Source organism: Phoenix dactylifera, unplaced genomic scaffold (genome assembly GCF_009389715.1).
Source record: "Phoenix dactylifera cultivar Barhee BC4 unplaced genomic scaffold, palm_55x_up_171113_PBpolish2nd_filt_p 000550F, whole genome shotgun sequence".
NCBI classification, from domain to species: domain Eukaryota; kingdom Viridiplantae; phylum Streptophyta; class Magnoliopsida; order Arecales; family Arecaceae; genus Phoenix; species Phoenix dactylifera.
This window is the reverse complement of record NW_024067958.1, coordinates 267,767-295,394: the sequence shown is the minus strand read 5'-3', so window position 1 is coordinate 295,394 and position 27,628 is coordinate 267,767. Positions and strand designations below refer to the sequence as shown.

The 27,628-nt window shown below is 35.3% G+C and overlaps 1 protein-coding gene across 3 annotated transcripts; it reads right to left on the bottom strand.

Annotated features, from left to right (window-relative positions):
- Positions 1-445: 445 nt before the first annotated feature.
- On the bottom strand, positions 446-23,031 carry LOC103723783 (polyadenylate-binding protein RBP47-like). Of its 3 annotated transcripts, XM_008814817.4 has the most exons (7): positions 22,625-23,031; positions 8,140-8,593; positions 1,945-2,000; positions 1,734-1,864; positions 1,513-1,609; positions 1,074-1,113; positions 769-894 (listed from the first exon to the last, which is right to left on the bottom strand). In XM_008814817.4, exons 1-6 carry the CDS (start codon positions 22,925-22,927, stop codon positions 1,102-1,104), a joined length of 1,053 nt encoding a protein of 350 aa, XP_008813039.2. In that variant the 5' UTR covers positions 22,928-23,031; the 3' UTR covers positions 769-894; positions 1,074-1,101. The 3 variants fall into 3 exon arrangements, with proteins under 3 accessions (XP_008813036.2, XP_008813039.2, XP_038975364.1); XM_008814814.4 differs by lacking the exon at positions 1,074-1,113 and having other exon boundaries at positions 446-894; XM_039119436.1 differs by lacking the exons at positions 769-894; positions 1,074-1,113 and adding an exon at positions 1,120-1,302.
- Positions 23,032-27,628: the final 4,597 nt, after the last annotated feature.

Sequence of the window (27,628 nt, the reverse complement as noted above, 5' to 3'; positions counted from 1 at the left end):
ATTGCACATATATTGGTATAAATGGAGGAGACATTACTAATTGGCAATGGAAAGATTGACCGAGTATCCTTGGACATTATAATAACATCTATATATTCTTCAAACACTGATGGAAAGTTATAAGTTCTGTCTAATGTGAAATTATCCGATGACACTTTATTTCGTCCATCAACACTTGTTTTGTGACACTTAAATCATGATACTGTATCTGCTTTCGCAACAATTATGCCACTACGGTGGCGCATTACTCTAAAAGACTTCCAAGTGTATGCCATGTTTAATAAACACTGCCCACATACACAGCAAGGAGAAACTCTGCCAATATGCTGTACAGGCTGATCCAAAACAAGCCTGAGGATCCTGATGATGCTAGACAGGGACAGCCATAACTTCATAAATTCTACCGAATCCAACAATCTAATGGAAAATTGTCCCAAAACCACCATCCAAGAACTTAATTTTATAAGTTAATTTTGTTATCGTGCATATAAAGCATCTTAAAACAACATATAAAATTGAAGCACATAATCACGGCTTAAAAAAATCTAGTTTACTTTCATCACCGAGTCAAAATTTATAAAAAAGAATGGCAAAAATCTTAGATGAAAATGGGTGACTAGGGAAGTGCTAAATCCGGATTATGTTACATTACCAGTCAACCTACTAGCTCTCCTAAAGTCATCTACCTTTTATCAGTCACTCAGTGCAATTAAGCCAGTTTTGATTGTGATATCCAAATCAGTTCACTTGTTGTTGGTTTCCATTGAAGGAATAAGCCCCATAAGCAGCAGCATACATGGTTGGGTCTGGAAATGGCGCAGCATACCCATATCCATTGTAGAATGGTGCTCCATAGTAAAAATTGTTCCATTGATTACCATGATCACCTCTTAACTGTCAACGACAAAACAAACAGATTAGAAAAATAATAATAACAATAACAATCAAGCCTGGAATTTCATTCTCATATTTCAGCTAGAAAGTGTTATTTGGATGCCTTTTCCATTAAACACCAGAATAACATAACCAAGAAATAGAATTTCCAGTGCGAGGATGGTATTAGCAGTCATTACCTTTTAACTTTCCCTCATAATCCGCATTCTAAGACACAATCTGATTCAATATGACCTAATGTTACTTGAAAAGAAGTGGTATTAAAACAGGCAATTAGATTTCTAAAGCAAATCATCGGTCATCCCTTAGCAGGGCAACCCGAGCATCATCAAATGTTCAGTTAACTCTGTTCATCTTTTAGCAGGGCATCCATCACAAAGCCTTTTTTTTCTCTTTATGCATAAATACCTGCAGTAAATATCTCCCATGTTTATCATCCTGGGAAGGCCATACTTTATTTTGGGTCATGAACATAATCCAAGTCCACTAAAACTCTGTGAAATTAACAATAGGTGGGTGTCTATAACCTCACCTGGTTGCTTGGTTTGTGACCTAAGCTGAAAAGACACTTTAAATGGTTTAGTATTGAACGTAATATTTTAATTATACTAGATATACCTGTTTGTTTGCAGGGTTACGACCCCATGAAAGACGAACCTGCTGCTTCCCGATAACTGTTCCATTCAACGCCTGCAATGCTTCTTGAGCATTGTTTCTACCAAACACAATAAAGTGCAATACACATAAAATCCTCACAAATTTAGTGCAGCAACTAATAAAAGTTACTACAGCAAGCACTGCCTCAATCACAGTATACAATAGAGCACTTAGAACTGTACCTCTGAACAAATTGCACAAATCCACATTGTTTTCCAACTGGAATTTTCACAGAGGCAATCTCACCATACTGAGAAAAGGCTTGCCTGAGATCATCTTCACTGACATTTGGGTCCAGTCCTCCAACAAAAACCTACAAGAGGAATCATCAGAATGATGGAAAAAGTACAGATATGGACTACAGAAAGCAGCGTGGGAAAAATTTGTACTCACTGTTGTGTTAGTTGAATCTCCATCTGATTGTCCAGATGCACTATTTCCAGATCCACCTAGAATGATAATGCTAGTTCAGTTCAGAAAAAGACATCCACCACTTCCATGACTCCACGTGCAATGTAACAAGCACGTATACTTTAATGGCAGACTCAAGAATCAGTAGCAACAAAATGCCAAAGTACAAAATAAATATTTTCCTTGCATCATAGAATCTAGGGGATAAAAATTAACATTTTGCTTATTAACAAATTTCTAGCCTTCACTGTTGCTTGAACCAACATTCCAGGCTATCACATTTTCTCATGCTATAATTCGTCTAGGGTTCAAAATATAATGCCAAGCAAAACTAAGAAGTGGATTCTAACATAACCGGTCCTAATGATGAACAGGATAGCCTGTTTGTTCCCTCGCAATAATCCCTTCACTCTCCCTCCCAATCAGTCCAAGAAACGATCACAAATCTGAACCTTCAGAATACATGATCACCAGAATATAATCAGCATGCCCTGAGATTACTTTCAAATAGACTTTGATGACTATCCAACTTGATCCCCAAATCCTCTCATTGGAATAAGCTTCCCTTCCAGCGAAGGCACCCAAAGAGATGCCATTCAATGCTATAAAGAAAATGTTCATGTCATAACCAATAAAAAACCTAGGAATACATGGTAGTACTAGAAGATGAACCCCAATGTGTTAACCAGAATGATGTCAAATCTGTTTATCTGAACTAGAGCCAATTCAACACATCATGCAAGTATGAGGAAGAACAAACTTAAGCACCTTACATTATTCTATTACCAGAATTTCACACATGCAAAGCATGTGAGAAAGGAAATTTCCCTAATTGGGGCACTTGAGTTGATCGATCATTGATCTATGACCATAGCGCAATCTAATAGTCCTTATAACTGGGAGTCATCGTAACTCTCCCGTGAGAAATCACAGGAAACTGTAGGTGAGATAAGACTCATGATGGCAGAAGGGCTTTATATATTTTTTACTGGCATATAATAAATATTTCTAATCCAATAAGCAAAGTTTCTCGCTAAATAGGATGCTTGGAAGTAATTTTGTTGACCGCATATTTAAAATCCTAGAAAGTAGAGATCAGCCAAGTCATATTACCTTTCCCTAACTTTTAGAGGTTGAATTCTTATTCCTTCTTGCCAACCCCCATCTTGATTCTCCAAGCATAAACATACTGGGATAGGCAAGATCACCTAATCCTCCTGCTTGATCCTGAAGCAGATGGCTTCAAGCTTTTGAGTTGGGCCTCAACTCCAAGGCTCCAAGCATTTGCATTATAACAGATAAGATAAATAATTACATATCAAGATCATGTTATGAATCAGCACCAATAGAAGAAAATCATACCCGTGTGAGCCCTGTTTCTCCACACATACGAAAATCTAGTTCCAAGAACCCTTCCTAGCTCAAGCGCCATTCCTTTCGGCAAAAAATTTTAAACTCCTAAGGAAAAAGAGGAATTTTATGAACTCACAAGTCACAACATTCACCTTCTGAAAGTTCCTTCTGAATATCGTATTCCAAACAATACCTCCATTAGCAGAAACATGTCAAAGAATTACCACACCCATCAAAAAGTTCTACCAAAATCAAACTTTCTATACTTTTCTAACACAAGAATCTACTCCCTTACCAATTGTTCCATTCTAACTTGAAGAATTTCCATTTAGTTCATTTAATCTTGTAAATATCTAGGCCCACAATTGGCAATGATATCCCCTCCCCCAATCCAAAGAGATGGTTCTTTTCTGAATATCAGCACAACCATTTATCAAAACTTTGATATCTATCCAAATCTCAACGTCTCATTATGTGACTATAGAAGCATCTGTAACGACAGTATAGAAGTTTTTATCAACATAGCAAGCTGGAAGTCTAAAAGGGGATGAACTAATACAATCTTTCCTCGGAAAAGAAATCTATCCTTTAAAAGATCAATACCTTTTGAACTTCTTCAAACTCCATTCCCATAATGACATGGTAGAAGGTGAAATTCACAAAAAATGATGCGAGCCATGAAAATAAAACACATTAATATATTAAAACAACCTTCTTAAAACAATGAGTTCATTTCACCAACTTGTATTTGGAGATTTTGCTCTAGCAACATCAACTATGATCCGAAATCACTCTAAGGTGAATGGTAGAATAAGTAACATACTTATAGGAGATCAGTTCAAGTCTTCAAAAGAATCCATTCATGAAACTCAACCACCAAGCATACAGGCATAAAACAACCATTTAGTCCTATTACATATTTTCTTTGCCCATGCAAATGGTATCCCTTGTATCATTCTTGTTCTAGTTACCAAATGCTCTTTCACTGATAGTCTCCCTAAATCAAGCATACCCTTGCATTTGTTTTCACCATGCTCCTAAAACAATTAAGTTTTTTATGTGGAGAAAGATGGAAAAGAAAGAAAGCAACCAAGGTTCTTAGGATAACCTTGGAATTCATTCATTGCTGTGTTGGAAGTTGATTACAATCCATCAGCATCTCCATTCCAAACTTCTCTAAGCAAATGAGCTCATGTCTGTCAGATGTCTGACACCAAAAAGAAAAAAAAAAGTGACTATCAACAGATAGTATGTTCCCACAATAATTGAATAAGGACTATTAGAAACTTTACTGCAAAAGACTGTTATGGAAATTAATATCTTTAAAATTAGATGAGATCAACATTCTCTCTTTAACCAGGGTAACATCACTATGGATTGGCATACCGGCCAATTTAAAAATAATCTAGTGCACATTAAAATGTTAAATCCAAGACTTAAAATGTTGCGTGTTCTGGGCAGGGACTAGTGATCAACACCCCCTGAGGAACAACTTGTGGGAAAATCAGCCTGAACCGACTTAACCACCCCCATACTGCTCTTATTTTTAGTCAGCCTTTGCCGACCCAAATGTCCATAGCATGATTTTTGTTTTGTCCCAAAGGTCCCATACTGCTCTAAGAAATATAATCAAGGAAAGTTACCCTTAGATATGGGATTTAGATGAATCTAATGATGCTTAAGCAACACTTTCCATTAGTAAAATCATATCATTAGGCAATAGAGATTTTAAGAATTTAGCATTTGTGTTTACCTAAAGTATGATCAGGAGTACTACTAGACTTGGGAGCGGGGAAACTCCAAAACCTTCCTGAAGTCCATCGAGTACTTAACTATACCTAGACTTCATAGTGAATGACCAACTTATGGAAGTTAAAAACCAGCAAGTATTTAATAATTATGCCCTGATGGGTAAATATTGGTATTATTATATATACCTTTCTCCCAAATGCATACACTGTGTTATTACATGATGTACTTTTTTATGTAAACATATAGACAACTTCTGAAAAATAAGGATAATAGAAGAAAAAGAATTATAATTAACTAGGATAATTATAAATCTCGTACATGTATGTATTTACCTAAAGGATAAGCATATACATATAAATAAAGATTTCTTGAGTTTTAAAAAGGAAAATCTATAAATTATTGTTAAGACATATATTCAGACTACAAGATCTGATAACCACTACAGAGTCAATGAGAAAATCAAGAGGCATGCTGAGATGCACAATCGCTACAAAGATCCAGACACAAATATGGATGATAAATTCTCCAATTTGCAAAGATTCTAATCCAAGAATTACTCACTACATATTGGTTTTGGATATGACAGGAACAAACAGAGGGTAGATTAAACAGAACTAAGGAGACATGGTGATGTAGGACCAATTGGGAATGCTGTACAACATGTAAGTGGACCGAGGGATGAGATCAAACAAAGACTTGGGTCAAGAAATCTCATCCTGAATAAAGGGCAGAAGCAATGTTTTTCGTTTTTTTGCAATTGGAAAACTCAATAAGGTTAAAAGAAAAACTGTTTTAGGTCTTTAGATGAGATACGAGTCCAAAGAAGAAGCTTCCAAAGAAAACTTGTAAATTCATGGTGGTCCATAGTCATCCTGTAGTGGAAATTCAGATCACACATTTATAATTATTGATAAAAATAATAAAGTGAGGTTTAGAAAAGCAAAAACAGATAATATCAATAGAGGTTTAGACAAAAAAAGTTAGATAAAAAAGAGACAGTAGAGAAGAAGACTGAGAGAGAAAAGAAAGGCCAAACCTGACATAATGTGCAATGCTCTTCTCATCGAGCCCTTATAGACTTCACATGACTACTTGTGCAACCAAACTTAGACTCTTGGAAACCAAGAACTCAATATTTATGCCCAATACTTTCCTAAGAAAATGCAAAATTGGGATACCACATAACCCTATACAGAAAGACACATAAAACAGCCAAATATCATATCTGATTTCATCACTTCTCAAACCAATTTATACCAAAAGTAGATTTCTTGCATACCAATCCTACTTCAAATAAGGCTATTACCCAGTCTGTCCTGGTAATCTGGTGTTCTGAGAAGGGCAAAATGGGGACTGATCTAACCTTTGGCATTCTTTTGAGCAAAGTGGTGCCTCAGGACTTGAACCTCGCACTATTGCACTTGTCAGCGCAAGCCTTTAATGACTTTAATCATAACAAAAGTTCCAAAACAACAAGGAAATCTAGGATTTTATTTGCCATCATGTGGTAATTTTCATGGTAAGATTGTATCTTTTAAATGTAATATGCAAATGTATCAAGTATTAAGAACTATCCATGAAAAATACAATATCAAATAATAACCTAGAAAATTTGAGAGAAAGAAATATAAGAAAAAAAACAATTTAAAAGCTCCACGACAGATGGTATTATCATACATATTAAGGCTTGATCATGCCAGAAACAGTAATGTATTCCTGAGACTAATGGCATATTTTGCTCAAGGGTACACGCCAGATAAAGCACAAGTTTGTGAAGAATAACTTGATAATGCACTATCAAGCATCTACCACAAGGAATGGAATGAGATCAACATCGAGAGCAAAGATTGTGTAATTCACGTAGTAACATGCGCGACTGCTATCTAGTAAACAATGATAGCAGTGCTATGATAAAAATACCACAACCTTAAACTTGTGTGATAAAATAATAATTATCTTTCTAAGGTCTGCATCTTATAAATGCTACTATGTGAAGATCCACAAAATGTGTTGCATAGAAACAGTATTCACTAGCCCATATCTGCTTTATTCCACCCAGGAGGAAAGGAAAACTAGTAGAATAAAAGGCCAACCTGGAAATCACTTTGTCTATACTCTTAGATTAACCAAGATTACAATAACAAATGTCAAGTTATCCTGATTTTGATGTCCTGAGTTCACACGATAAAGCAAATTCTACAGTATCATTAATGATAAAACTCACAGCACCTGTCAAATTGCTATTATTGAGGACTACTGATTCAAAACGTATTATTTTTCACCCATTTCAAATATAAAGAGCTCTTACAATTACATGGATAGACTATTCCATGCCATGGTAAGATGCTAATTCGAATCACCTTAAATTATATAGAAACTTCAGTAATAAATATTGCATTATAATGGGAATGACATGTTCCCCTTCCACCACCAAAGCAACACATACACTTGCCAATCAGAAGTAGCAGCATCAGGTCCTGATCCTGATGGCTGATATTAAAAAAACAATGTCATGCAAACCATATTGTAGCATGTCGTCCCAAGCACAAAGTGACCCTCCCCCCAAATGGAAACTTTGTTTAAGCCAACTTATTGTGTGTTACACTATAACAAATTCTACTAGTTTTGTCAATGTCTAGTATAATTACAATACATGCAATAAACAAAAACAACATAGAAAATAGTCATATCTCTTAGAATGGGTAGATTTTTGCAATAAGAGGATATCAAAATGATATTAAGGAACAAATTATTAAATGAATGAATGAAAAGATCATCTCTATTAGATCAAACATAAGAAAGTGTTTTTTTAATGTGCCAGCTACCAGATCATGCTAATAGTAAGGAAAATTGGGGATTGCAACTACTAAAACATTTAAACCGCACTTAACACTTGACACAACAGGAAACTATTATGTGATTTACATTAACATTTTAGAGTGACCTGAGTTATGGACAACATAAAATGCAAAGAACAGTTTTAATTAGCTATCAAGCAGCAGTGCTTAACTAGATAGGTGAAATCTCAAAAAAATAAATGAGTGTACAAAACTAGGTATGCTTGAAACCTACCAGATGACTTTCTGGGGGTTGCAGGACCAATGCGCATGGGCCTACTAGAGCAGTATACACCATTCATTTCAGTCATGGCAAGTGTCTTCTCGTTATCATTACCAAATCTTACAAATCCATAACCCTTTGAACGGCCAGTATTTGCATCAATAACAACTTTTGCACCTTTTACAGATGGGTACTTACTAGCAAAAGTTTCTTGCAGCATTGCATCAGTAACATCAGCAGCTAGATCTCCTACAAATATCGAGTGGTCAGAAGCAACATCTGAACGCCTATCACCCATGCTAAATGATGCCCAATTTAACCTAAAAGGCTGATCAGTGTTGGGCATTATATGACCAACAAAGTTCTGAAGTACTTTTTCAGCTGCTGCACGTGTATAAAACTCTACAAAACCATATCCCTCTGACTGTCCAGTTTGTTTATTGCGGATAACTTTAATAGAGACCACCTGCAGAATGTTTAAAAGGGAGGTTACAGAACACATGCTAAGAACAAGATGTACTTCATGTAATCAACGAATGGTAAAAATCATAGCTGACAAGGTGAATGATGGGTTGGACAACAAGATCAAGACCAATTAAGTCATTAAGTGATCACCATAAACTACTATAAGCGTGTGGCTATGAGGTGCAAGAAAGCAGCAGTATTGAGTGTAGGATAAACTATTTTCCATAATTGAAAATACCGAATATTGATGCTTGATATTGAAGACAGGGAAAGCATGACCCTTTTTTTAGCATAAGAGATAGAGGAAGAGAATGATAAGCAAGCTCTGAATTTATCAAGTTGATCTAGGAACAGGGATGGCAGTTAATTATGAGAGCAAGACTGTCTGAGTTGTTTACGTATTTGATCAATATTAGATTGTGTATTTCATCATCTGCAGGGTTCTCAAACCAGGTGCATGTTCCTTATCCAAGCACAGAAAAAAAATAAATAAACCTACGCCTATAACCTAAAAAAGGTGTACTACATTAAGCACGCTTATGTATGTCGTAAAGATGATCACCAGTTTAGAAACAGAGTCTCATTACCATACAGACTCTCATTACCATACGTGCACATATTATTTTATACAGATTCCGCTTTGCATTTGAGATGCAGGGGGATTGTTTTACTTATTAGAATTGTCCTTGTTTTAGTCCGAGTTCCATCAGGTGCAATTTGGCTTCTTCTTTTTTTTAATTTGGGTTAAATTTTGTGATTATTATTTGGGATAGTTTTAAAGTCATACTTTGGGCAGGAACGTTGGGCATCATTAGTGTCAAACCATTATCCTATGGATATAGGCTGGGTGAGGGAAGTTTCGAAAGTCACCAGGATTTAGTTTAAGAATTCTAAGCATGCTTGCACATGAGAGGAGTTGGGAATCCAAATTTGTAATTTCAAAGAAAGGTCTTTTATGAACAGCTAGACTCTCCCACTCTATTTATTAAAAAAAAGGTTGGTGATCTCTTGAATTATTATGAGCAAGATATAATAAAGTTTTCTACCCTAAGATTTAGGACCACAAACCCTGAAAATAATCCTCACTCCATATGCTTCCTGCCTCTTTTAGTTTTTATATCAAATCAATCATCAAAACTCCTCTATTCCACTGCATAAATTCAATCTTATAGACACTAAAGCATTCCTTTCACCTTAAATTCTATCATACTCCTTCCTGCTTATACTCCTTTATCCTAGTAGGCCTTAAAGATCATATATTCCTATTTTAGTTTCCATTTTTAACTTCTATATACATATCTATCCCATTGCGCATCTGAGGATAGCAGAACAAACCTTCCATTGAAATTGTATAAAGAAATTCTCATAAATTCCGAAATTTGGAATAGGCATAAAAAGTCATCCCCATGCACAAGAGCCTGATCTTTATGCACTAAACATATACCAGACAAACCCCAAATCCTTTATTGAGGTTCAGATTTTCCAGTCTCTTCAGACAGCACCTACTTTACTCCAATATTAATGCCCAGAAGGACAAAAACATTCAAAGTGTCTGACACTATTATAGCAGTAGGTTATTGATACATAACAGTGCATGCCACTGTATCTTGTACATTGGCCTGCAACATTGTGCATTAGCTTGTACTAGTGCAGATTGCTGACAGTATGCAAGGTATAATATAATATGCCAATATTTAATTTCTCATGCCATTGCCTGACCACTCCTGGCAGCCTTGTTTCTGTTAAGGACCACAAATAAATCTTTCCCATTATTTTTCCTTTTTCCATGTAGATTTTTAAGGGCCTAATTGAGGATTTAACATAACAATAAAACAAACTGTATATTCTACGTCATATCAAGTGTAGAAATCAAGGTAGATCATAGTATATGAGCTTCTAATAGCATTGCAAGTTCACAGCTTCATATGGTATAAGCAAAGGTTCGCCATCTCAGTATCGGATCCTATACTAGTATAACACAAGTACAGTATCAACACACTCAATACGAGAATCGGTTTGGCATACAAGACTCAATATGCCTCCTGTATCATGGTCTACCGAACCGTCCGTTTCCATGTCAGGACGGCTTCACCCGGTTCCGGCGTACCAAGCCGACCTGGCATGGAACCGAGTCAATGCGGTTGTGGGAGTCGAAGCCGACCTCAAACCGGTCGGAACCGGCCCTGAATCACACAGAACCAATCCAAACCGGTCCTAAGCCTTCTCAGACCTTCACTCAAATTTTCTTCACCCCCCCCCTCGGAAAAAAAAAAAAAACACGACGATTCAAGACAACTCAAGGAGGATCTAGCCCAAAATAAGATATGCTTTTCCTCCCCTATCTCATTTCCTCCTCTTTTTTTCAACACTAAACAATGCCTCAAAATTTCCAAAATAAGGAGAGATCATGTAAAGAGTTTCGATTTTGGCAAGATTTCATAATATGTTGTAGATATATGGATGATCTACACAAACCACTTAAATTTTTAATTGTCAAATTATATATAATTTTTTAAATTAAAAATATATATTTCAATTAAAAATTTTAAAAAAAAATAAAACTCAAAAAATGACTGTAAAATTAGAAGCTTATTTAGGAGAATGCAAACTAATCTCTAGCTAAATTTGGTGTTGATTTATTCAAGTTTTAACGCGATCATGCATACATTAGCCCGAACCTAAATTAAAAAAAAAATAAGAAATAAATAGTCTTTGATACATGCCCACGGACTTCGAAATATAAATGTAGAATCTATGGTAGGGTTCTACTATGGAGCTGAGCTCAAATTAATTTTCTAAAATATTTATATTTAAAAAAATAATTAAAATATATAATTAATACAAAAATTTAAAAAAAAACTAGTAGTACACATTACATATTTCAAAAGTAATTTCTGAAGTAAAAAATATATTTTTCTAAATTTATGATATTTAAATATATTTTAAATTTAAAAATTATTAAAAAATATAAATAAATCAAAAATATTTATTAGATAGTCAAATATATTTTCTGAGATAGAAAATATTTTTCATTATAACAAAATTTTGTTATTTTTAAATAATTAATAAACTGGCGTACCTGATAAACCTGCAGGAATAAAACCATCGAGAAAAAAGAACTCGGAGCATGACATTGATTGAGATCATGGGCAAATGCTCTCGGGTTGTCTCCACTAAAGGTGTAACTGATGCAACACCAAGAAAAAAGTAACTAGATTGAAGCAGCACCTAGTTAATGGTTATCTTGATATATCTATGTGTCGAAAATGCCCACAAGAGGTCTGACAGCTAATGAAGAAGCATTCCCTGATTTCAAAACAACGAAGGAAAGAATTTCTAGGAAGAAAATAAAGGTGAACTACTGAGCAGTAGAGGCACCTTTCTATTACTCCAGAGTAAGAGGCATCCGCTCCAGATGATGAGGAGGCATAGATCCAAGCTGCCATTCAGGCAAGCCCGAATGATCAATAATAGCCGGATAAGGTGACTAGGTATAAGGCTCGATTTAGGCCCTCACATTACGAGTCAGGCTCCGATTCTATGACCAGCAGCACAGATCCAAAGTTTAGGAAGGCCTCCTTAGTTAAGGAGGCCGTCAGTAGAGGCGGTGGTTGTATTGCATCTATACTGAAAGTTTTTGGTAGCAGAAAAAAAATCCTCCAAAAAAATTCTATTAGGAGCCACCAACCATGATTTAGATCCCCATGTCTTTCCCAGCAATGATTCAAAGCAGCAGAGGGTTGACACAATACTAAAGAAGGATAAGAAGAATATGTGGGAGCTATTGGATTCTGATACCACTTTAGCCACATCCCAGCGAATGCAACAGACAACACATACTATAGGTCTATTATTTCCTCCATATAAACTGCCGATCCCGAAGAACATCTATGGTAAGCTTCTTGATAATAATAAGAATAAGCTAAAGAAGTAGATTTTCTCATACAAGAGCAAGTGAACCATATATAGACTGACGGTGATATGTGATAGTTCAACCGGTCCTACCAGGCGAAGCATCATCAACTTCTTGACATACTGTGATAAAAGACTTTCTTTAAGAAGCCGGTTGATTCTTCCAATCAGGTGCATGATGCCATGTACATCCTCAGATTGATGAAGGAAGTGATTCATCAGGTAGAAGAGAAGAATATCGTACAGGTCATCACTGATCATTGGCCGCAATATAAGGTCATTGGGGAGATATTGAGGAAAGATATGGGCCGCAAACCATCACGATATATATTTATAACCATACATAGATCCTATCACTGATAAGGAGGTATGCAGGAGAAAAGATATTGAGACCAAGTGTGACACGATTTGCTACTAACTACGTTGCACTTAATAGCCTCATTGAGAGGAAAAGAGATGCTTGTCTGTGTCAAGTGGCAAAAAAATAGATTTGCGATGGCTGACATTGAGAGAAGCATTGTGGAGGACTTGGTGACGAGACAGACATTCTGGCAATGGGTCAAAAAAATAGTGAAGGCTATCAAGCCATTATACGAAGTGCTTCAAGCCTGGATAGCAGAAGATATCCCTAGATGGTCTTCTTGTATCATATGATGGAGAGGACAAACAATTAGATTAGGAAGACAGACTCGACGCATGCCTAGAAGTACATCGACATCATTAAGCGATAGTGGGACTACCAGATGGGTAAGGCATTGCATCAACCAAGTAAGCAAAAATATTAAAATTTGGATTGCTCCTATACTTATACAATTTTACTAAAATAATTACGAGATCTATCTGCAGCTTACTACCTAAATCCGAAGTTCCAGTACATCGTACATGAAATCGATATGGATGACAAACATCTGGCCGCTCTGCGTAATATGATTTACAAGATGGAGCCTAATCCAGAAGTCATGGCCTTATATTTAGAAGAGATTAATTAACTTAAGTAACATGCATAAGTTAACTCGTATCTTCAATGATTAATATATTACAAGGTTCTTTTTCACAGATGAAAATATTTAGGAAGTCTCAGCAGCTATCGTAAGTAAGAAAAGTATGAATCTAAATATATTATATATTAACGATAACTATTATCTGGCGTTAGATGGTTATTAATATGATACTATCTTATATGTAATTATTATCAATATTTTTGCAGCTGAATAGAGGATTCATTTTGGTTTGTCCGCGAGAAATCTTAAACAGCTAGCTATCTGAATCCTCTCCCAAATGGTCTCTTCAAGTGGCTATGAGCACAACTGGTCCACCTTCACCCTCATCTACAGCAAACAAAGAAACCATTTGACATGAAAGCACCTCAATGACCTTGTATATGTTCACCAAAATCTGAGGTTGAGGCTGAAGTTCATTCAGAAGGAAGTGGAGCTATAATCTATAAATCCGATTCATAATGCTTTCGTTAATAATGATAATGATCCTATGATCTGATAGCTTGTGAGCCAGCAGCAAGAGGCAGAGCTTGATGAGCCAAAATTGCCTCCACGATCGGCCAATTTCGTAGGCAACAAAGCTAAGGTCGATGCAGGGCAATGGGTAAATTGCAATATTTTATGCATCCTTCCAGTTAATCAGCCACAACCACAAGGGTCACCGGAAAGCCGATCATCACATAACTCCTTGTCTGAGACATCCTCTCAGAGATATGATCGAAAGTTGCTGAGACGAGGCCACCATTCTACCAAGTCGACTCAGTCAGGAGAGCGGCATCCATCCACCCAACGTAGCCAGGCAAAAAGGGGCACGAAGAATAAGCAGTTAGCTGCTCAGCGCAACAAAAAAGCAAAAAAAAAAGGCAGTTGCAGCCCCGATAAAAAAGTGCGGAGTCAATTCACTCAAATTCAAAGACCAAGAGCAGCGGCGATGATAATTCTGGTAGTCATAGATCTGTTGGCCAGAGAAAAAGTGGACATGAGACCATTTATGAGACAGTCGCAGGATGGTCTTTGATTCATCGGTGAGTCTCACTTTACACATGTTATATATAATAAAGACCTCAGTGCACGATCTGATAAAGCCCACAAAGATACGATTGTATATAAGAGATAAACTTCTTGAGGTTATTCAGAAGGATACGATGCAACTGCAGATGACTTCGCACGTAGAATAGAATTTATAGACATATCGGATTCCGAGTTGTATACTGAATTCTATTATCCATAGCCACAAGCACCTTCCGACCCATATGGATACATATATTTAAATTATGCATCTGAAGCATCGTCTTCCGGTGGCTACTATCCTACGCAGTCCGGAGCATCTTACGAGTCGAATTTTTCTGTCGGCATATTTGGATGGCCCCTCCACACCAGTATTATCAACCAGAGGACACCTCTCAAAGCCAGTGCTTCAATGAGAGATCCGAGAATGGTCGAACCCACAGCGCGTTCCTTATGGAATGAGCGCACATTACGGCTTGATTAGAGGAATATGTTGATGTGCCTCTTAATTATGCTAACGATCTAAATTTTTACAAGAGGCATCGCCACTCGACAAGATTTTAAATAGCAGTATGTATGTTGCATTTTAAATATATGTAATTGATTGTATCATTTTATATTTTGTATCTCACTAATTGATTTTAAGATATTGCATACTACTTCTGTAGCATGCAATATTTCACTAATTATTTTATAATTTGCATCACTCTAAAGCATCAAAATGAATCATTTAGGTTATATCGAGATCATAAAAACATCAAAAAAAAATCAAGAAACATTAAATTATACTTAAAAATCATAAAAAAAGTTAAAAGAATTGATTACCAATAAATTAAATCGAAAAAACATTGGAAAAAAATGGCGTGCCAGTTTCGGTATGGTACTAAACCGGTACGATACCGAACCGAACCAGCCACCGATTAGTACGAGTCATGGTATTGGTTTGGCGGATCTTGCCCTGTATTGAGTCTCGGTTCAATACTAGTAAGATACGATACACTGGTCTGGGGCGGTACACACCAGTATAGCAAACCTTGGTACAAGCAATACTTGTACAAAATATAAAGCATGCGATCATTTCAAAAGTTCAGAATATATCCTTAGATTTTTTTTTAATCGACTTGTCTATAATAGTTGTGTACAAGCCACCCACAGATTTGATAGCATATGAGCTTCCAGAGTACCAAGAACACATGTCTAACATCTAAAATGTATAGATGCAAATGAATGTGAGCTAAGTATGTAACTTCAAATGTGCAAATATACATGTTAGAAAAAATAGAATAAATATTTAGGATGATGTATGATGCTATTTCTCAATAGATTACTTATGAATTATGAAATAGAAAGACAAATGCAATCTCTATATATTAGTGAATTTTTTTTTTAGACTAGTGTTGTGAATTTTTTTAGGAAGTGTAAAACTGATATTTAAATCTGATCTACAACGATCTAATGCAAATTGAAATTCGATTTGAAAAAGAAAAGGAAACAAAGAAAAGAGTTGTCTTTGAGCCCATAATCAAAGTAAGGAAGATAATGCATTGTGACAAAAGAAACTAAAACTTCTATTCACAACATACAATCAAGAAATTAATATAAAAAATAATGAACTGTGAAAGGTTTTGTGGCCAATCAACATGATCATATCCATCCCTAATTAAGAAAAAGATCCTGATCTATCTAAATATTATTAAAAGAAAGATCTAAGTGCACTCACAGGGACGTGGGGCTCATTACCCAACAGAAATAATAAGTTAATTGAAAAAAAGAAATATAAGATTTCGCCTGCTTAGATAAAACCATAGGCCTTAACTTTAAGACTTAAGCAACCAAATTGACCCACAAAGACTTCCCAAGAAATAATATTGAAATAATTTTGAAAATATAGAAAAAAGCAAAATTATAAGCTTTTCGCTCCACCGACAATCCAGTTATATTATGAAGCTTATTTCTTTTCTTTTTTTATGGATAAAGGTGAAGATTTTCTTGGATCTTGATTTTAAGCTATTTAGGAAGTTCAATATTTCATGATGATTACACACCAGCATCCCTTCAAAAGGGTAAACATTATTTATGGCTTTCGATGGATAGATGTAGTCCACTCCCAATTTTCAACATGATGATAAATTCCTATTTTATAAAGACAACATTAAAATTAAATTTTAATCTCATTACTCTATCAATTTAGTGACTTGTTTAAGAATGTAATCTTCTATGGCCTCCTTGATTACAATTACAATATAAAATAAATCAATGGGGGCGGTTGCTTACCTTATGATATATACTGTAACGAAATTGTTGATCACTTTGCAACAAAGTTTGGTAACCCAAGAGGAACACATAATTTGGTGAAGTAGTTTTTCAGATTGATTTATTGCAGAAAATAATGGGACATAATAAGATATTGATACTGTAAATTCATAGCATAAGTTTAGTTGCAATCCTCAAGCTAACATGCCATGGAGAAGACTTAATGATCAACTAGCATCTGTAGTGTTGTTGCACACTTGTTGTGGACTTGCGAGGGCAAATTGGGTACAGAAAAGGCAAACAAATTCGGTTCTAAAGATGAGATGAATAGGGTTTGATAGATACATTTATTGCACGTGAGAGTATAAAAGGACATTACAGGAGGTGTGCACAAGAGTCTAGGCTTGGCTGATTAATTCTATGGGGAAGCATATATAGATAATAGTTACTCAAATTTCTATGATTGCTAAATTTTAATGCTCTGGTGAAGTATTGGTTGACAGTATTTTGGAGCGGATGAGGCTGAGGAAGTCCAAAACACCACAATCTGCAATTGCTAAAGTTAAATTCAATTGGTTTAGGAAGGTACTAGGTTTTGGAGATTGCAACCTACTAAATAAAAGAAGTGGCCCTCTTGTCTACCCACTATTTTCCTCTTTGAATTTATAATAAAACTTTTATGCTAGTAACTATTGAAACTAGATGTAGAGATCAAAACACCTACAAGAATTCAGTATTAAGAAAACATCTATAGTTAGATAAAATCCAGTATGATGTATAACAAGAAATTTCACTTGGAACATAAAATTATTATCCATAGAAAAAATAAATAATGACACAAGGACACGTGATGCAAATAGTTATGTCAAGTCATCCAAAAGATTCTTATAAACTCTGAGATATCCAACATGGAAACATTACCACACAATATACGTGTATATTTACATATGCATGGATGTGCAAATATTAGTAATATATCATATAGCCAGTTAGATTTGATGCAAACTGATAGAAGTAAGATGTTTTAGGAACTTATTTAATTCTTTTAAGTAAATTTGGATTTATTGAAGTATAGAGATTTAGCATGATGACAGTCATAGTTACTTGGGATTCCTTGTATAATTTTAACTATCACAGATTTCTGTTTCAAGTGAAACGATAGTATAAAGAGTTTCTGTTTCGTATCAGGTTAGCTATGTTTAGATCTCTCTCTATATAGATAGGTATCTCCGTGGACAGAGATAAAGATAGGGATCACCATATCAAAATTGATTTAGAAAATATAATTGTTACATTGAGTTGGGGAAGCCTCCTGTTCTTCCTACCCTGTTGAAAAAGAGACAACTCCCTGCTCCTCTTCTTCGTATGAAATAGTAGTGCCTACCTTTCATTTCGTCGAATAACTTCATTAAGATTGTCACCATTGTCACATTTGGGGTCTTCAAATATGCATGTAAAAGAGGTACGGACACAAAGTTTTTTAGAATTACCAATGTTTTTTTGCCATGGATGGGTTCCCCATAAAATCTTCTTGTGCCTTTTCCTCCTTTTCCTTTTCTGATTTATCCTTATTTTCCTTTCCCTTCTACCATTCTTCTTTGCTCTTTCTTTATCTTCTTTTTTTCTTGCTTTTGTTCATTTACTTATTTTCTTCCTCGCCAAGTGGCAAGAGTTAATACCATCCAAGCAAGCACTTGGTTATCCGTTTATTAGTTCCTAGTTAACCCTAAATTAAATCATAGATAGCAGCAAGAGAAATATGCAGTTTTGAACAGTACTAAACTACAGATTTTAATGTGTTAGATACTTCAGGGTACAAATTTAAAGGCTATATTTTAGGTTGACAGTTTCTGAGCGGCAACTGCAGATTTTATATTATGGTACAGTAAACCAGCAAAAATAAAAGTTATGGGCAGATTACCCAAGGGAAGAAATAATAACACACACAAGACTTTTAACCCAAAGATAAATCAGACATCAATATTTAGTAATTTAGTACTAAGATCATATAAGTGATTAGATACAGCAGAGAGAAATAAAATTACGACAAACAAAATGTGAAATAAAAATGTCAAGAGAGTATGTATATGTGTGTGTATATATATACATGTATGTATGTATGTTTGTATATATGTATATATATATATATATATATGACAGGAGAAATATTAGAGATAAAGGGAAGAAAGACACGAGAGAGAAACGACCAAGCAGATTTGGTTGGCTTGGTGGAAACCAAAGTTGGGAATGGAAGGCAGCAAGAATGACCAGATGCTTGGGAAAGGATTGTAAAGCCATTACTATGCTAGGAACAGCAGAATCCAAACAAAAAAAAACCTTCACTTCTTTTCAGTTAGTAACTCATGGACATTCATTACTAGGTTAATTATAGGGCTTTTAGAAAGATTAGTTTTATGGCCCCAAAGCATGGTCAGGTGAGTCCTTTAGGCAAAAAACAAAATCTAAGCTTATCTAGTCTACATATAACTAGTCACATATTCTTTTAGAATCTGACTCCTGATATGGATATTAAGAGGAAAGAAATCCTCACCAAGTAACTTTTCATTATTTAAAATGCTGTAGCATGAACAGTGCTGGTGAAAGAAAACATTTCAAAAACAAAGGCTTGTAAAACAAAACAGATCTTCCTAAAATCCAATAGGAACTTGAGGTTTAAGTAAAAGGCCCTTATCATTCAACAAATCTGGACTGTTGACGCTCTTGGATACTCCAATGAGGCAGAAGTCATCAACTAGTTACTTCAGATGTCTCTTCAAATTAATTGTGATGGAGAAGGCATCAATTCAGATCATAAATCTTATTTTCATCTATTAAACACTCTTGAAGTACTTGGATGTCTGTTCAAAATTGTCAAGAAGCAATTATTTCTTTAACAATATATGATTGAGCCATTAAATAGTAAAATAGAAGGGGGAAAAGCTATTTTATAAATAATAGTACTAAGGGACCTAGCAAATCCATAATTTGGATTATGGGGTCTAATTCTTTTGTAACACTGTTATATTTTGAACCTTTGAATGCACCAATTCAAGAACATGCTCCATCAACATTCCAGAAAGCTAACCATAGGGCCAGGAAATCATATAGATTCATGCAATGCATGATATCAGCCCTTGACTACATATAACTGATTGGTATCAAGGCATTCAAAACTTAACTGCCTTGTAGTATATAAACTGGAATTTGAATATTTCAATGAGGTCTACGCTGCATTGCTAGCAGTTCACTGCCAGCATTTATTAGGACAAGACGCTTTCTGCAAATCTAATTAATATGTTTTGTTGCATACAACTATATATCTCCATGTGAATAAATGTATTAACCTATAGCAAATTAAATAATTAAAGATTAACTGTTAGTACATTTCTTATTAAAATATAACAGTGAACAATATCGCATTGAACTATGACATTAAAATGAAGATGGTGACATAGTGACATAATTAAACAACAATGATACATGTTTCATGGAAGACATGGAACATCAATATCAATCTGTATGCATCCTCAACCATCCATGTCTCATTACTATAGTGGACCTAAGCGGGTTTCCCCTCCAAAGCAGATGTGAAAGAGAACTCAAATCAAAAGCAAGGATGGCAAAGACATCTAAAAAAAAATAGAATGCGAATATTTATACAAAATACATAAAAAAAAGTTACAAATTATCAGTTGGTTGCAACATTTATAAGAAATATATGGTAAAGGATCTAGTAAATTATAAAATAATAGATAATGCAATTATTGATTAAAGACAGACTTTGACACAGATTGTAAAAATACAGCATGATTGAAAAGGACGATGAAGGAAGCAAGAGGATGGTTTTTTAGCAGGTCTAGGACCTTAGTTATAGACAAGAATGTTTCTTATAATTTTTTTTGCTAATTCTTGTACAGGAAAGGTAACAAAAAGTAAAGGAATGCATCAGATTCTTCAAAACTTTGATTCATGAAACAATGGACTTAGTTTACATAATACAAGGCTATATTTTAATGAACTACAAGAATTCAACAATCAATAGCATTGGTATGGTCTATACTTATCCAATGCATGTATCCTGACGTGGTAGCAAAATACCCATCCTGCATTATTACAACTCAGCTTCAAAATTTCTTAGACTTCATAGAGATATCACTAAAAAACAAAGAATGAGTTTCTATAGTAGCTTAAATGCATATGCACTTGGAATTATAATGAACAGGTAAGTGAAGCTTCAAAGCCTCTCGATAAGCTAAAGAGTGCATTAAGCCTACTCAATCTAGAATTGCGAAACATGTTGTTTTGTGCTTTAAATATTGAAGCAAGCACTATCCATCAAGATCAAATCACATGTACATAGAAGTTAGGATAACAACCTCTATTCACACAGCATTATTTCATTAAATTACATGAAACTATCATATCTTGTCTGTATTTTTCAGTCAAAAGTCAGAAGTGATTGAAAACTCAAAACCAAGGCAATATATTAAATTTAACAAAGGATTCAGATGACTTATTTAACTAATAAATCAATGAGTGTAGAGACTTAAAGGCACAACAAAGTGATGGTATCGGTACCCCATCTAACGCAGCAACCATCTTTCTTCAAGAAAATCAGTATCCTATAAAGAATAAAAAAATTAAATCTAATGTAGGTTGACTAATATGTTGAATAATGAAGTAAGAACTACAAGATATATAGGCATAAGAATCAAACAGTGAATAGAACGAATCTTAGATTGTCTTAGGTATTCGTTTTAACTGCAGTTGAGTTATCACTGATGTTACCTTCTGCATAATTCTGTAACAAGTAAACAAGCCACAAAAGATTGAGGCATAACAATGGCAGGATGCAATGAAAAGGTGGAGAGAACATGTGAAAGGAAAATACCTTATAGAGCAAATTGGACTCTACAGAGCATGCAAAGGATATATATATATACACTTAGAGATCACTAATTTGGTCATGGGCCATATAACGCGTAAATATTACAATAGCTTAGATTGGTTTGAATTTAACCCACTAGACAACTCTATCATGTACAATGGCATAAGACAACATGACTTTTAAGAAAGATATAAGGCCAAGTGGTGGCATGCACAAGTCTCAGCTCAACTTAGATCAATTTGAACTTCAAACAATTTTAGAAGTCTAATGAATACTACTGTATAAAAGAAATAAAAAGAAAAAGAAAACTGAAAGCAATTATAAACATGATTTTAATTTCAATAGACTGGACGAAGATAGATGCAACAAGGAAAAAGGGCTAATCATTATTCCACAATTTATCACATCATCAGCCCATATCTAAGAAAAGAGTTCAAACTGATGAAATAATAAGAGCTCTAATACAAACTAAATGCAGAGACGCACTTTCTTGCCACCAATCTTTCACCACAACAGCCAGTTAGCGGTCAAAATCCTGTCTAAATTTCAATTGTACTATAGTCATTGTATCCCATATATGTCTTATGCATTCTAAACCCGACTTTCCGATGGTTACTTATAAAAAGGGCCACTTTTACATTCCCAATTTGCATCTTTTCATAAAATATGAATAAAGATTTAATTTTTTTAGATCTACAATCGATAATCTTGCAAATTAAACAAACACTCACCAACATTTTTTAAGATCTGTATTCCTCAACTAACAATTTTAAAGCAAACTCGTAAACAAGCGTCTTACAAGATTTTAAACAACTACAATCCTTTCTTTACGAAATCCTTTGTTCTATTCAGGTTGATAATAAAAAACAAAAACATATTTTTTCTCTATTCCACTCATTGAGCGCAAATCTCGATAAGATCTAAGCAAAGGCATATCGAGAAAAAAAGAAAGGAAGGGAAGGGAAACCCTAACCTCGCCGGTGTGGCCGAAGCAGCTGTGGAGGTAGTTCTCTTCCATCCAGTAGTGCAGGTCCCCCACCCAGATCGTCTTGTTCTCCTCCCCCGCCGCCGCCCCGGCCTGGTGCTGGTGGTGCTGCGGCGGAGGCGGCTGGTGGTACGACAAAAAGTGCTGCGAGTACTGCGGAGGCGGTGGCGGCGGCACCGCCGCCACCATCTGATGCGGCATCACCATGGCCGCCGCCGGCGGGTACTGCATCGCCACCCATTGCTGCTGCTGCTGCTGCTGGGAATCAGCGCCTCCTGCCGCCTGCTGCATCGTCGCTGCTGTTTCGCCGCAGGGATTCGTCGCCGGAGGAAAGGCGTGGCGAAGAGGCGAGAACTCGGCCGAGGGGCGAGAGAGAGAGAGGGACGAGGGTTATGGGCAGGGGTGGGGATATATGAGGGGCGGCTTCGAGACGAGGAGGGATATGGGCCGTTGGATCGAGATGGTGGAACAGTTCTTGACCGTGGATGAGAGCTCGAGGGTGGAAGCATGAGGTTGACCGAATCCACGTTGATGTCGGCCTCCTCTTGGGCTCGGCTCTCTCCGGGTTACGCGTCGTCCCACCTGTTCCGACTTAAATTAATTAAAAATATATTATATGAAATGGAAGATAATTAATTGGGGATTGGAGAGCTGGGCCGGCCTGTACTTGACTGGGCCTTTCAAGCCTAGGTAACATTTAGTTCATTACTGAAGGTTCTTTTGATTAGGTATTTGCCGGAAACTAGATTAAAAGAAAAAGAAAGCAATGTGATGAGTAATTATTATATCTTTTTTATCCAAAATATGTGGATTCAGAGAGAAATTATTGATTAGATTAGTATTTTAAAAATTCTCCAATGGATTGTTTTACTGAATGAGAAGGTCAAAGGTTAAAACAAAACATCATACTTTCCACTTTCCAGCATAAAGTTGCATATAAAATGACCTAATGGTATCATTTTAAGATTGTAAAATAAAGTTACTAATTGATGGAGCTGAAGTAGTTTTTTCTCAAGAAAAAAAAAACAGAAGTTGAAGTAGTAAATGGAAGTGAGACTTGGATATATGACAAGATGTGGATCAATTTTATTGGTTAGCATATGCTAGGAGCCTTGAATGGCACCAAGGAGCACCATTAAGTTGGAGCAACTAATGACTACCATATCCTCCTCTAGAAGTGAATTCAAGGTCTAATTAGTACTTCTTGATGATTGGAGATACAACAAAAATAATCCAGTATTGATTATATAATGATTTAGTTATTTATGAAATTTATTATCTCCCTTTGCTTTCCTGATCCAACTTAAGTCTAATAAATGAGATAATTAATAGTTGTTATCATTTTACCTTGAAACTTCATTGGAATTTTACTTTGTTTGACGCCTTGCTCCATCCTAACTCAATGAAAACTCTTTTCAATAACCAATCATTCACATCATAAAAGGAGTATAAATGGATAGAGGAACCCATAGTCACAATCATTAATTTTACTTCTAAAAAGCCTTCTTTATCGGTGTATTCTTTTTTTCAATGACCCATTAAATGGCCATAAGAATGGGCCAAGAAGAGGCAAACTCTAGTTCCAGTAGAGAAGCTCTACTTCCCTTATCCAACAAATTCTCTCAACTTCTCCCCCCATCGCTTCCACTTTCTTCTCCCTCCTCCAAATCCATGCTTTCCCCCTCTACCATGGCCTTGATGCTAGCCTTTCCCTCCTCACCTACCTTATTTCCTCCTCCTCTTTTCACTACGGCTTCCGTGTGCCATGCATGCCATGCCTTTGACTAGAACTTTGCCTATGACTCTATTCTAAATAACTCTATGATCCACACCATCATCCACCACCACCGCATGTCCATCACCTTCTACTTTGGCCTGCCATCTCTCCCTTATTGTTTATCATTTTATCTCGATAACTATACATTCACCTTCCTCCTAAAATCTTGTACCTCTATTGTTGGCCCAAAAGGATGAGCCTAAAGAAGGCCTCTAGCTCCATGTTGATATGATAAAGTTGGGAGTTTTACCTAAACTGGGAAAGGGAAAAAGAAATAAAAGGGGGAGCTTCAAGATTCATGCAATCCTAGATAAAAAATGTAAAATTGTGGACTCTGATAAGGGTTTAATTATCATTTTAGTACTCCTGTAAGAGACATAACAAGCTAAAAGAAGTGATGAATTACAACAAATTATAACTTTATTTGCTATCAATTTGCAAATAGGGATAAAGAGAGGTTTAATAGAAGATTTAAAAGTAACTTTAAAATCTTTATGACATAATTGACTAATACTAAGTAAATTATATTTACAGCCATCTACTGACATAATATTTTCAATAAAAGCAGAGGGGGTGATACTAGTTTTATCAATTTCAATGATCTTTTCTTTATCGTTGTCACCCAAAAATGACCACCCCTCCTTTTTTTTTGAAGAAAGATGAATTATGATTTATCCTCTGTCATGTGTCTAGAGCATCTACTAAGTACTATTTTCTATTTGATCTATGGGCAGTTAGACACACCTACAATATAGAATTCAAATTTTTGTCTAGGTATACAAGCTCTCTTGGATCCTTGCAAGTTAGCTATTATGGTCTTTTTGGAACCCCGATTTTCTTAATAGCTACTTTACCATTTAAGATATTTGCTCTATTACTGCAGGTAAGGAATTTATGGCTAGTTGTTCCATATTTAAAACATGTTGTTTTATCTGATTGATTATTTAGTGATTTGACAAATATTTTCTTGAAATATCTCTATTTTAATAGAGGATTATAGGTAAGTCCATCTTTATCAAAAATAGCTTGTTGGATATCTAAAATCATGTTTAAGTTTTCAAAACTTCAAGTAAATCTTGCAATAATTGGTTCCAGTTTACATACTTCTTTACTTAGGTTCTGATTTTCTTCTAATAATGTTTGTTTAGCTTTTAATATATTTTCATTTTCATTTTAGGAGCTTGATTTTTTAGTCTAAGTTCTCTATTCTTGTGACTAAGCTTTTTAAATTCATCTAATAAATCATGAAAAGCTTTCTGAATTTCCTCAACGGTGAAATTATTTCAAAGTTCAGAGTTTACCTCATCCTCATGAACCATGAGGAATAAGTTTGTTGTTTCTGGGGTCTCGTCCTTTGAGCTTGATTTATTGCTATCACTCCATATAGCGATCATTATATTTTTCTTTTGCTTTTTTGGAGCTTTCTTAAGTAATGGGTAGTCCGCTCTAAAGTGGCCTGATTTTTTGCATTTATAGCATACTAGCGACTGCTCTTTCTCTTCTTTTTTTGCTTAGCTCTGCCTTAGCCAAAGGCCTTCTTCTTATCCTTTGCTAGTTTCTTCTTATAAATCTTCTAAATTTTCTTGATATCAGAGCCATTTCCTTATCGCCTTCTACAGTGTCAGATTCTTCACTCTCTTCTTCTTGTTGAGTTGTAGACTTGAGAGCATGGTTCTGCTTTTCTTTGACTCTTCTTCTTCAAGTTTCTCCTTCATTAATAGCTCATGAGTCATTAGGAAACCCAACAGTTCTTTTAGAGGAAAGGCGTTGAGGTCCTTTGCCTCTTAAATAGTAGTGACTTTGGCCTCCCAGCTCTTGGTAATGACCTAAGAATCTTTCTCACCAAATCACTATTTGTATAAGATTTACTCAAACTTTTAAGATCATTAATAATATTAGTAAAGCGAGTAAACATATCAGACATAGACTTATTAGACTCTATTTTAAATAGCTCATATGTATGTACAAGCATACTATTTTTAATTCTTTAACTTGGTTAGTGCCTTTGTGACTCACTTCCAATCTATCCTACATTTCTTTAGCACAAAGGCAAGTAGATATTTGATTAAATTTATTTGCATCTAGTGAACAGTACAGAACATTCATGACCTTAGCATTTAGCTGTACCATCTTTTTATCAAATTCATCCCATTTTTCTTTGGGTTTGGAAAGAGACACACCATCAATGATCTTGGTAGGTGTGTGAGGTCTATTAACTATGACACTCCACATGTTATAGTCTAGTGCCTCAATAAAAATGTCCATGCATGCTTTTCAAATAGTATAGTTTATGCCATTAAACAGTAGACGTATGTTTGTGGATTGTTCCTCAGCAAGAGAGGTACCAATAGGGGCTACCATAGATCTTTGACTCGTTGACAGTTAGGACAATGAGAGGCTTGAGTACCAGGCTCCGATACCACTTCTTGCCTAGCTATACAACCTAAGAAGGGGGTTGATTGGGTTTTTCAAAAAAATTTGAGAGTAATACAATGGAATTAAAAGCTTGACAAATGAATATTAACTTCAGCAAATGAGAAATAAGTAAATATGCAAGAAATTAATGCAAGCAAAATATACAACACAAATACACAGAATTTATAGTGGCTCAGTGCCAACTCTGTACCTACATTCACTCTCCAAGACTTTCTTCTTGAGAATTTTACTATAATCTTTCAAAATTATAGCTCGATTGTTTTAAATAGGCTCACAATCAACCCAGTTAATTTTTTCAAACAATTAACCAAAATCTACGCTGATTGTTTTACTCGGGGTCACAATCAACCAAAACTTTCTCCGAGCCTATCTCAGACTCAACATAATCCAATTCAAGGTTTGGATAGATCTTTTTCCAAGTTTCAATTTTTAAAATTTGTTACAGTAAAGTATAGAAAAAATTAAGTACAAGCACAAAAATATAACTCCAAAATAAAAATACAAGAATAAATGAAACTTGACTTTGTTGGCTAGGTTTGAATGATCCTGAATGCGCTTCACCAATTCTCATTTGTAGAAGATGTGATCGTTCATTTCACTATGAAAGCTCTTTAATATTTTTTCTTTGAAGCTCTCCTTCTTTTTCATTTTCTTTCTTGCTCTGATAGATTTTTCTTTGTACTTATTGAGCTCTATTCTTTCTTTGGTGTGCTTAAGCTTTTATACCCTTTAGAGGAGGGTGGAATATACTCCTAGTCGTTAGATAAGTAATAGAGTTG

Coding starts and splice junctions, on each gene's coding strand:
- LOC103723783 (XM_008814814.4), bottom strand. CDS start 22,927: ATGCAGCAGGCGGCAGGAGGCGCTGATTCCCAGCAGCAGCAGCAGCAG. Junction 2,001..8,139: donor AACCCCCAGAAAGTCATCTG/GTAGGTTTCAAG, acceptor TTATCATTCTAG/GTGGATCTGGAAATAGTGCA. Junction 895..1,512: donor GTAACCCTGCAAACAAACAG/GTATATCTAGTA, acceptor TGTCGTTGACAG/TTAAGAGGTGATCATGGTAA.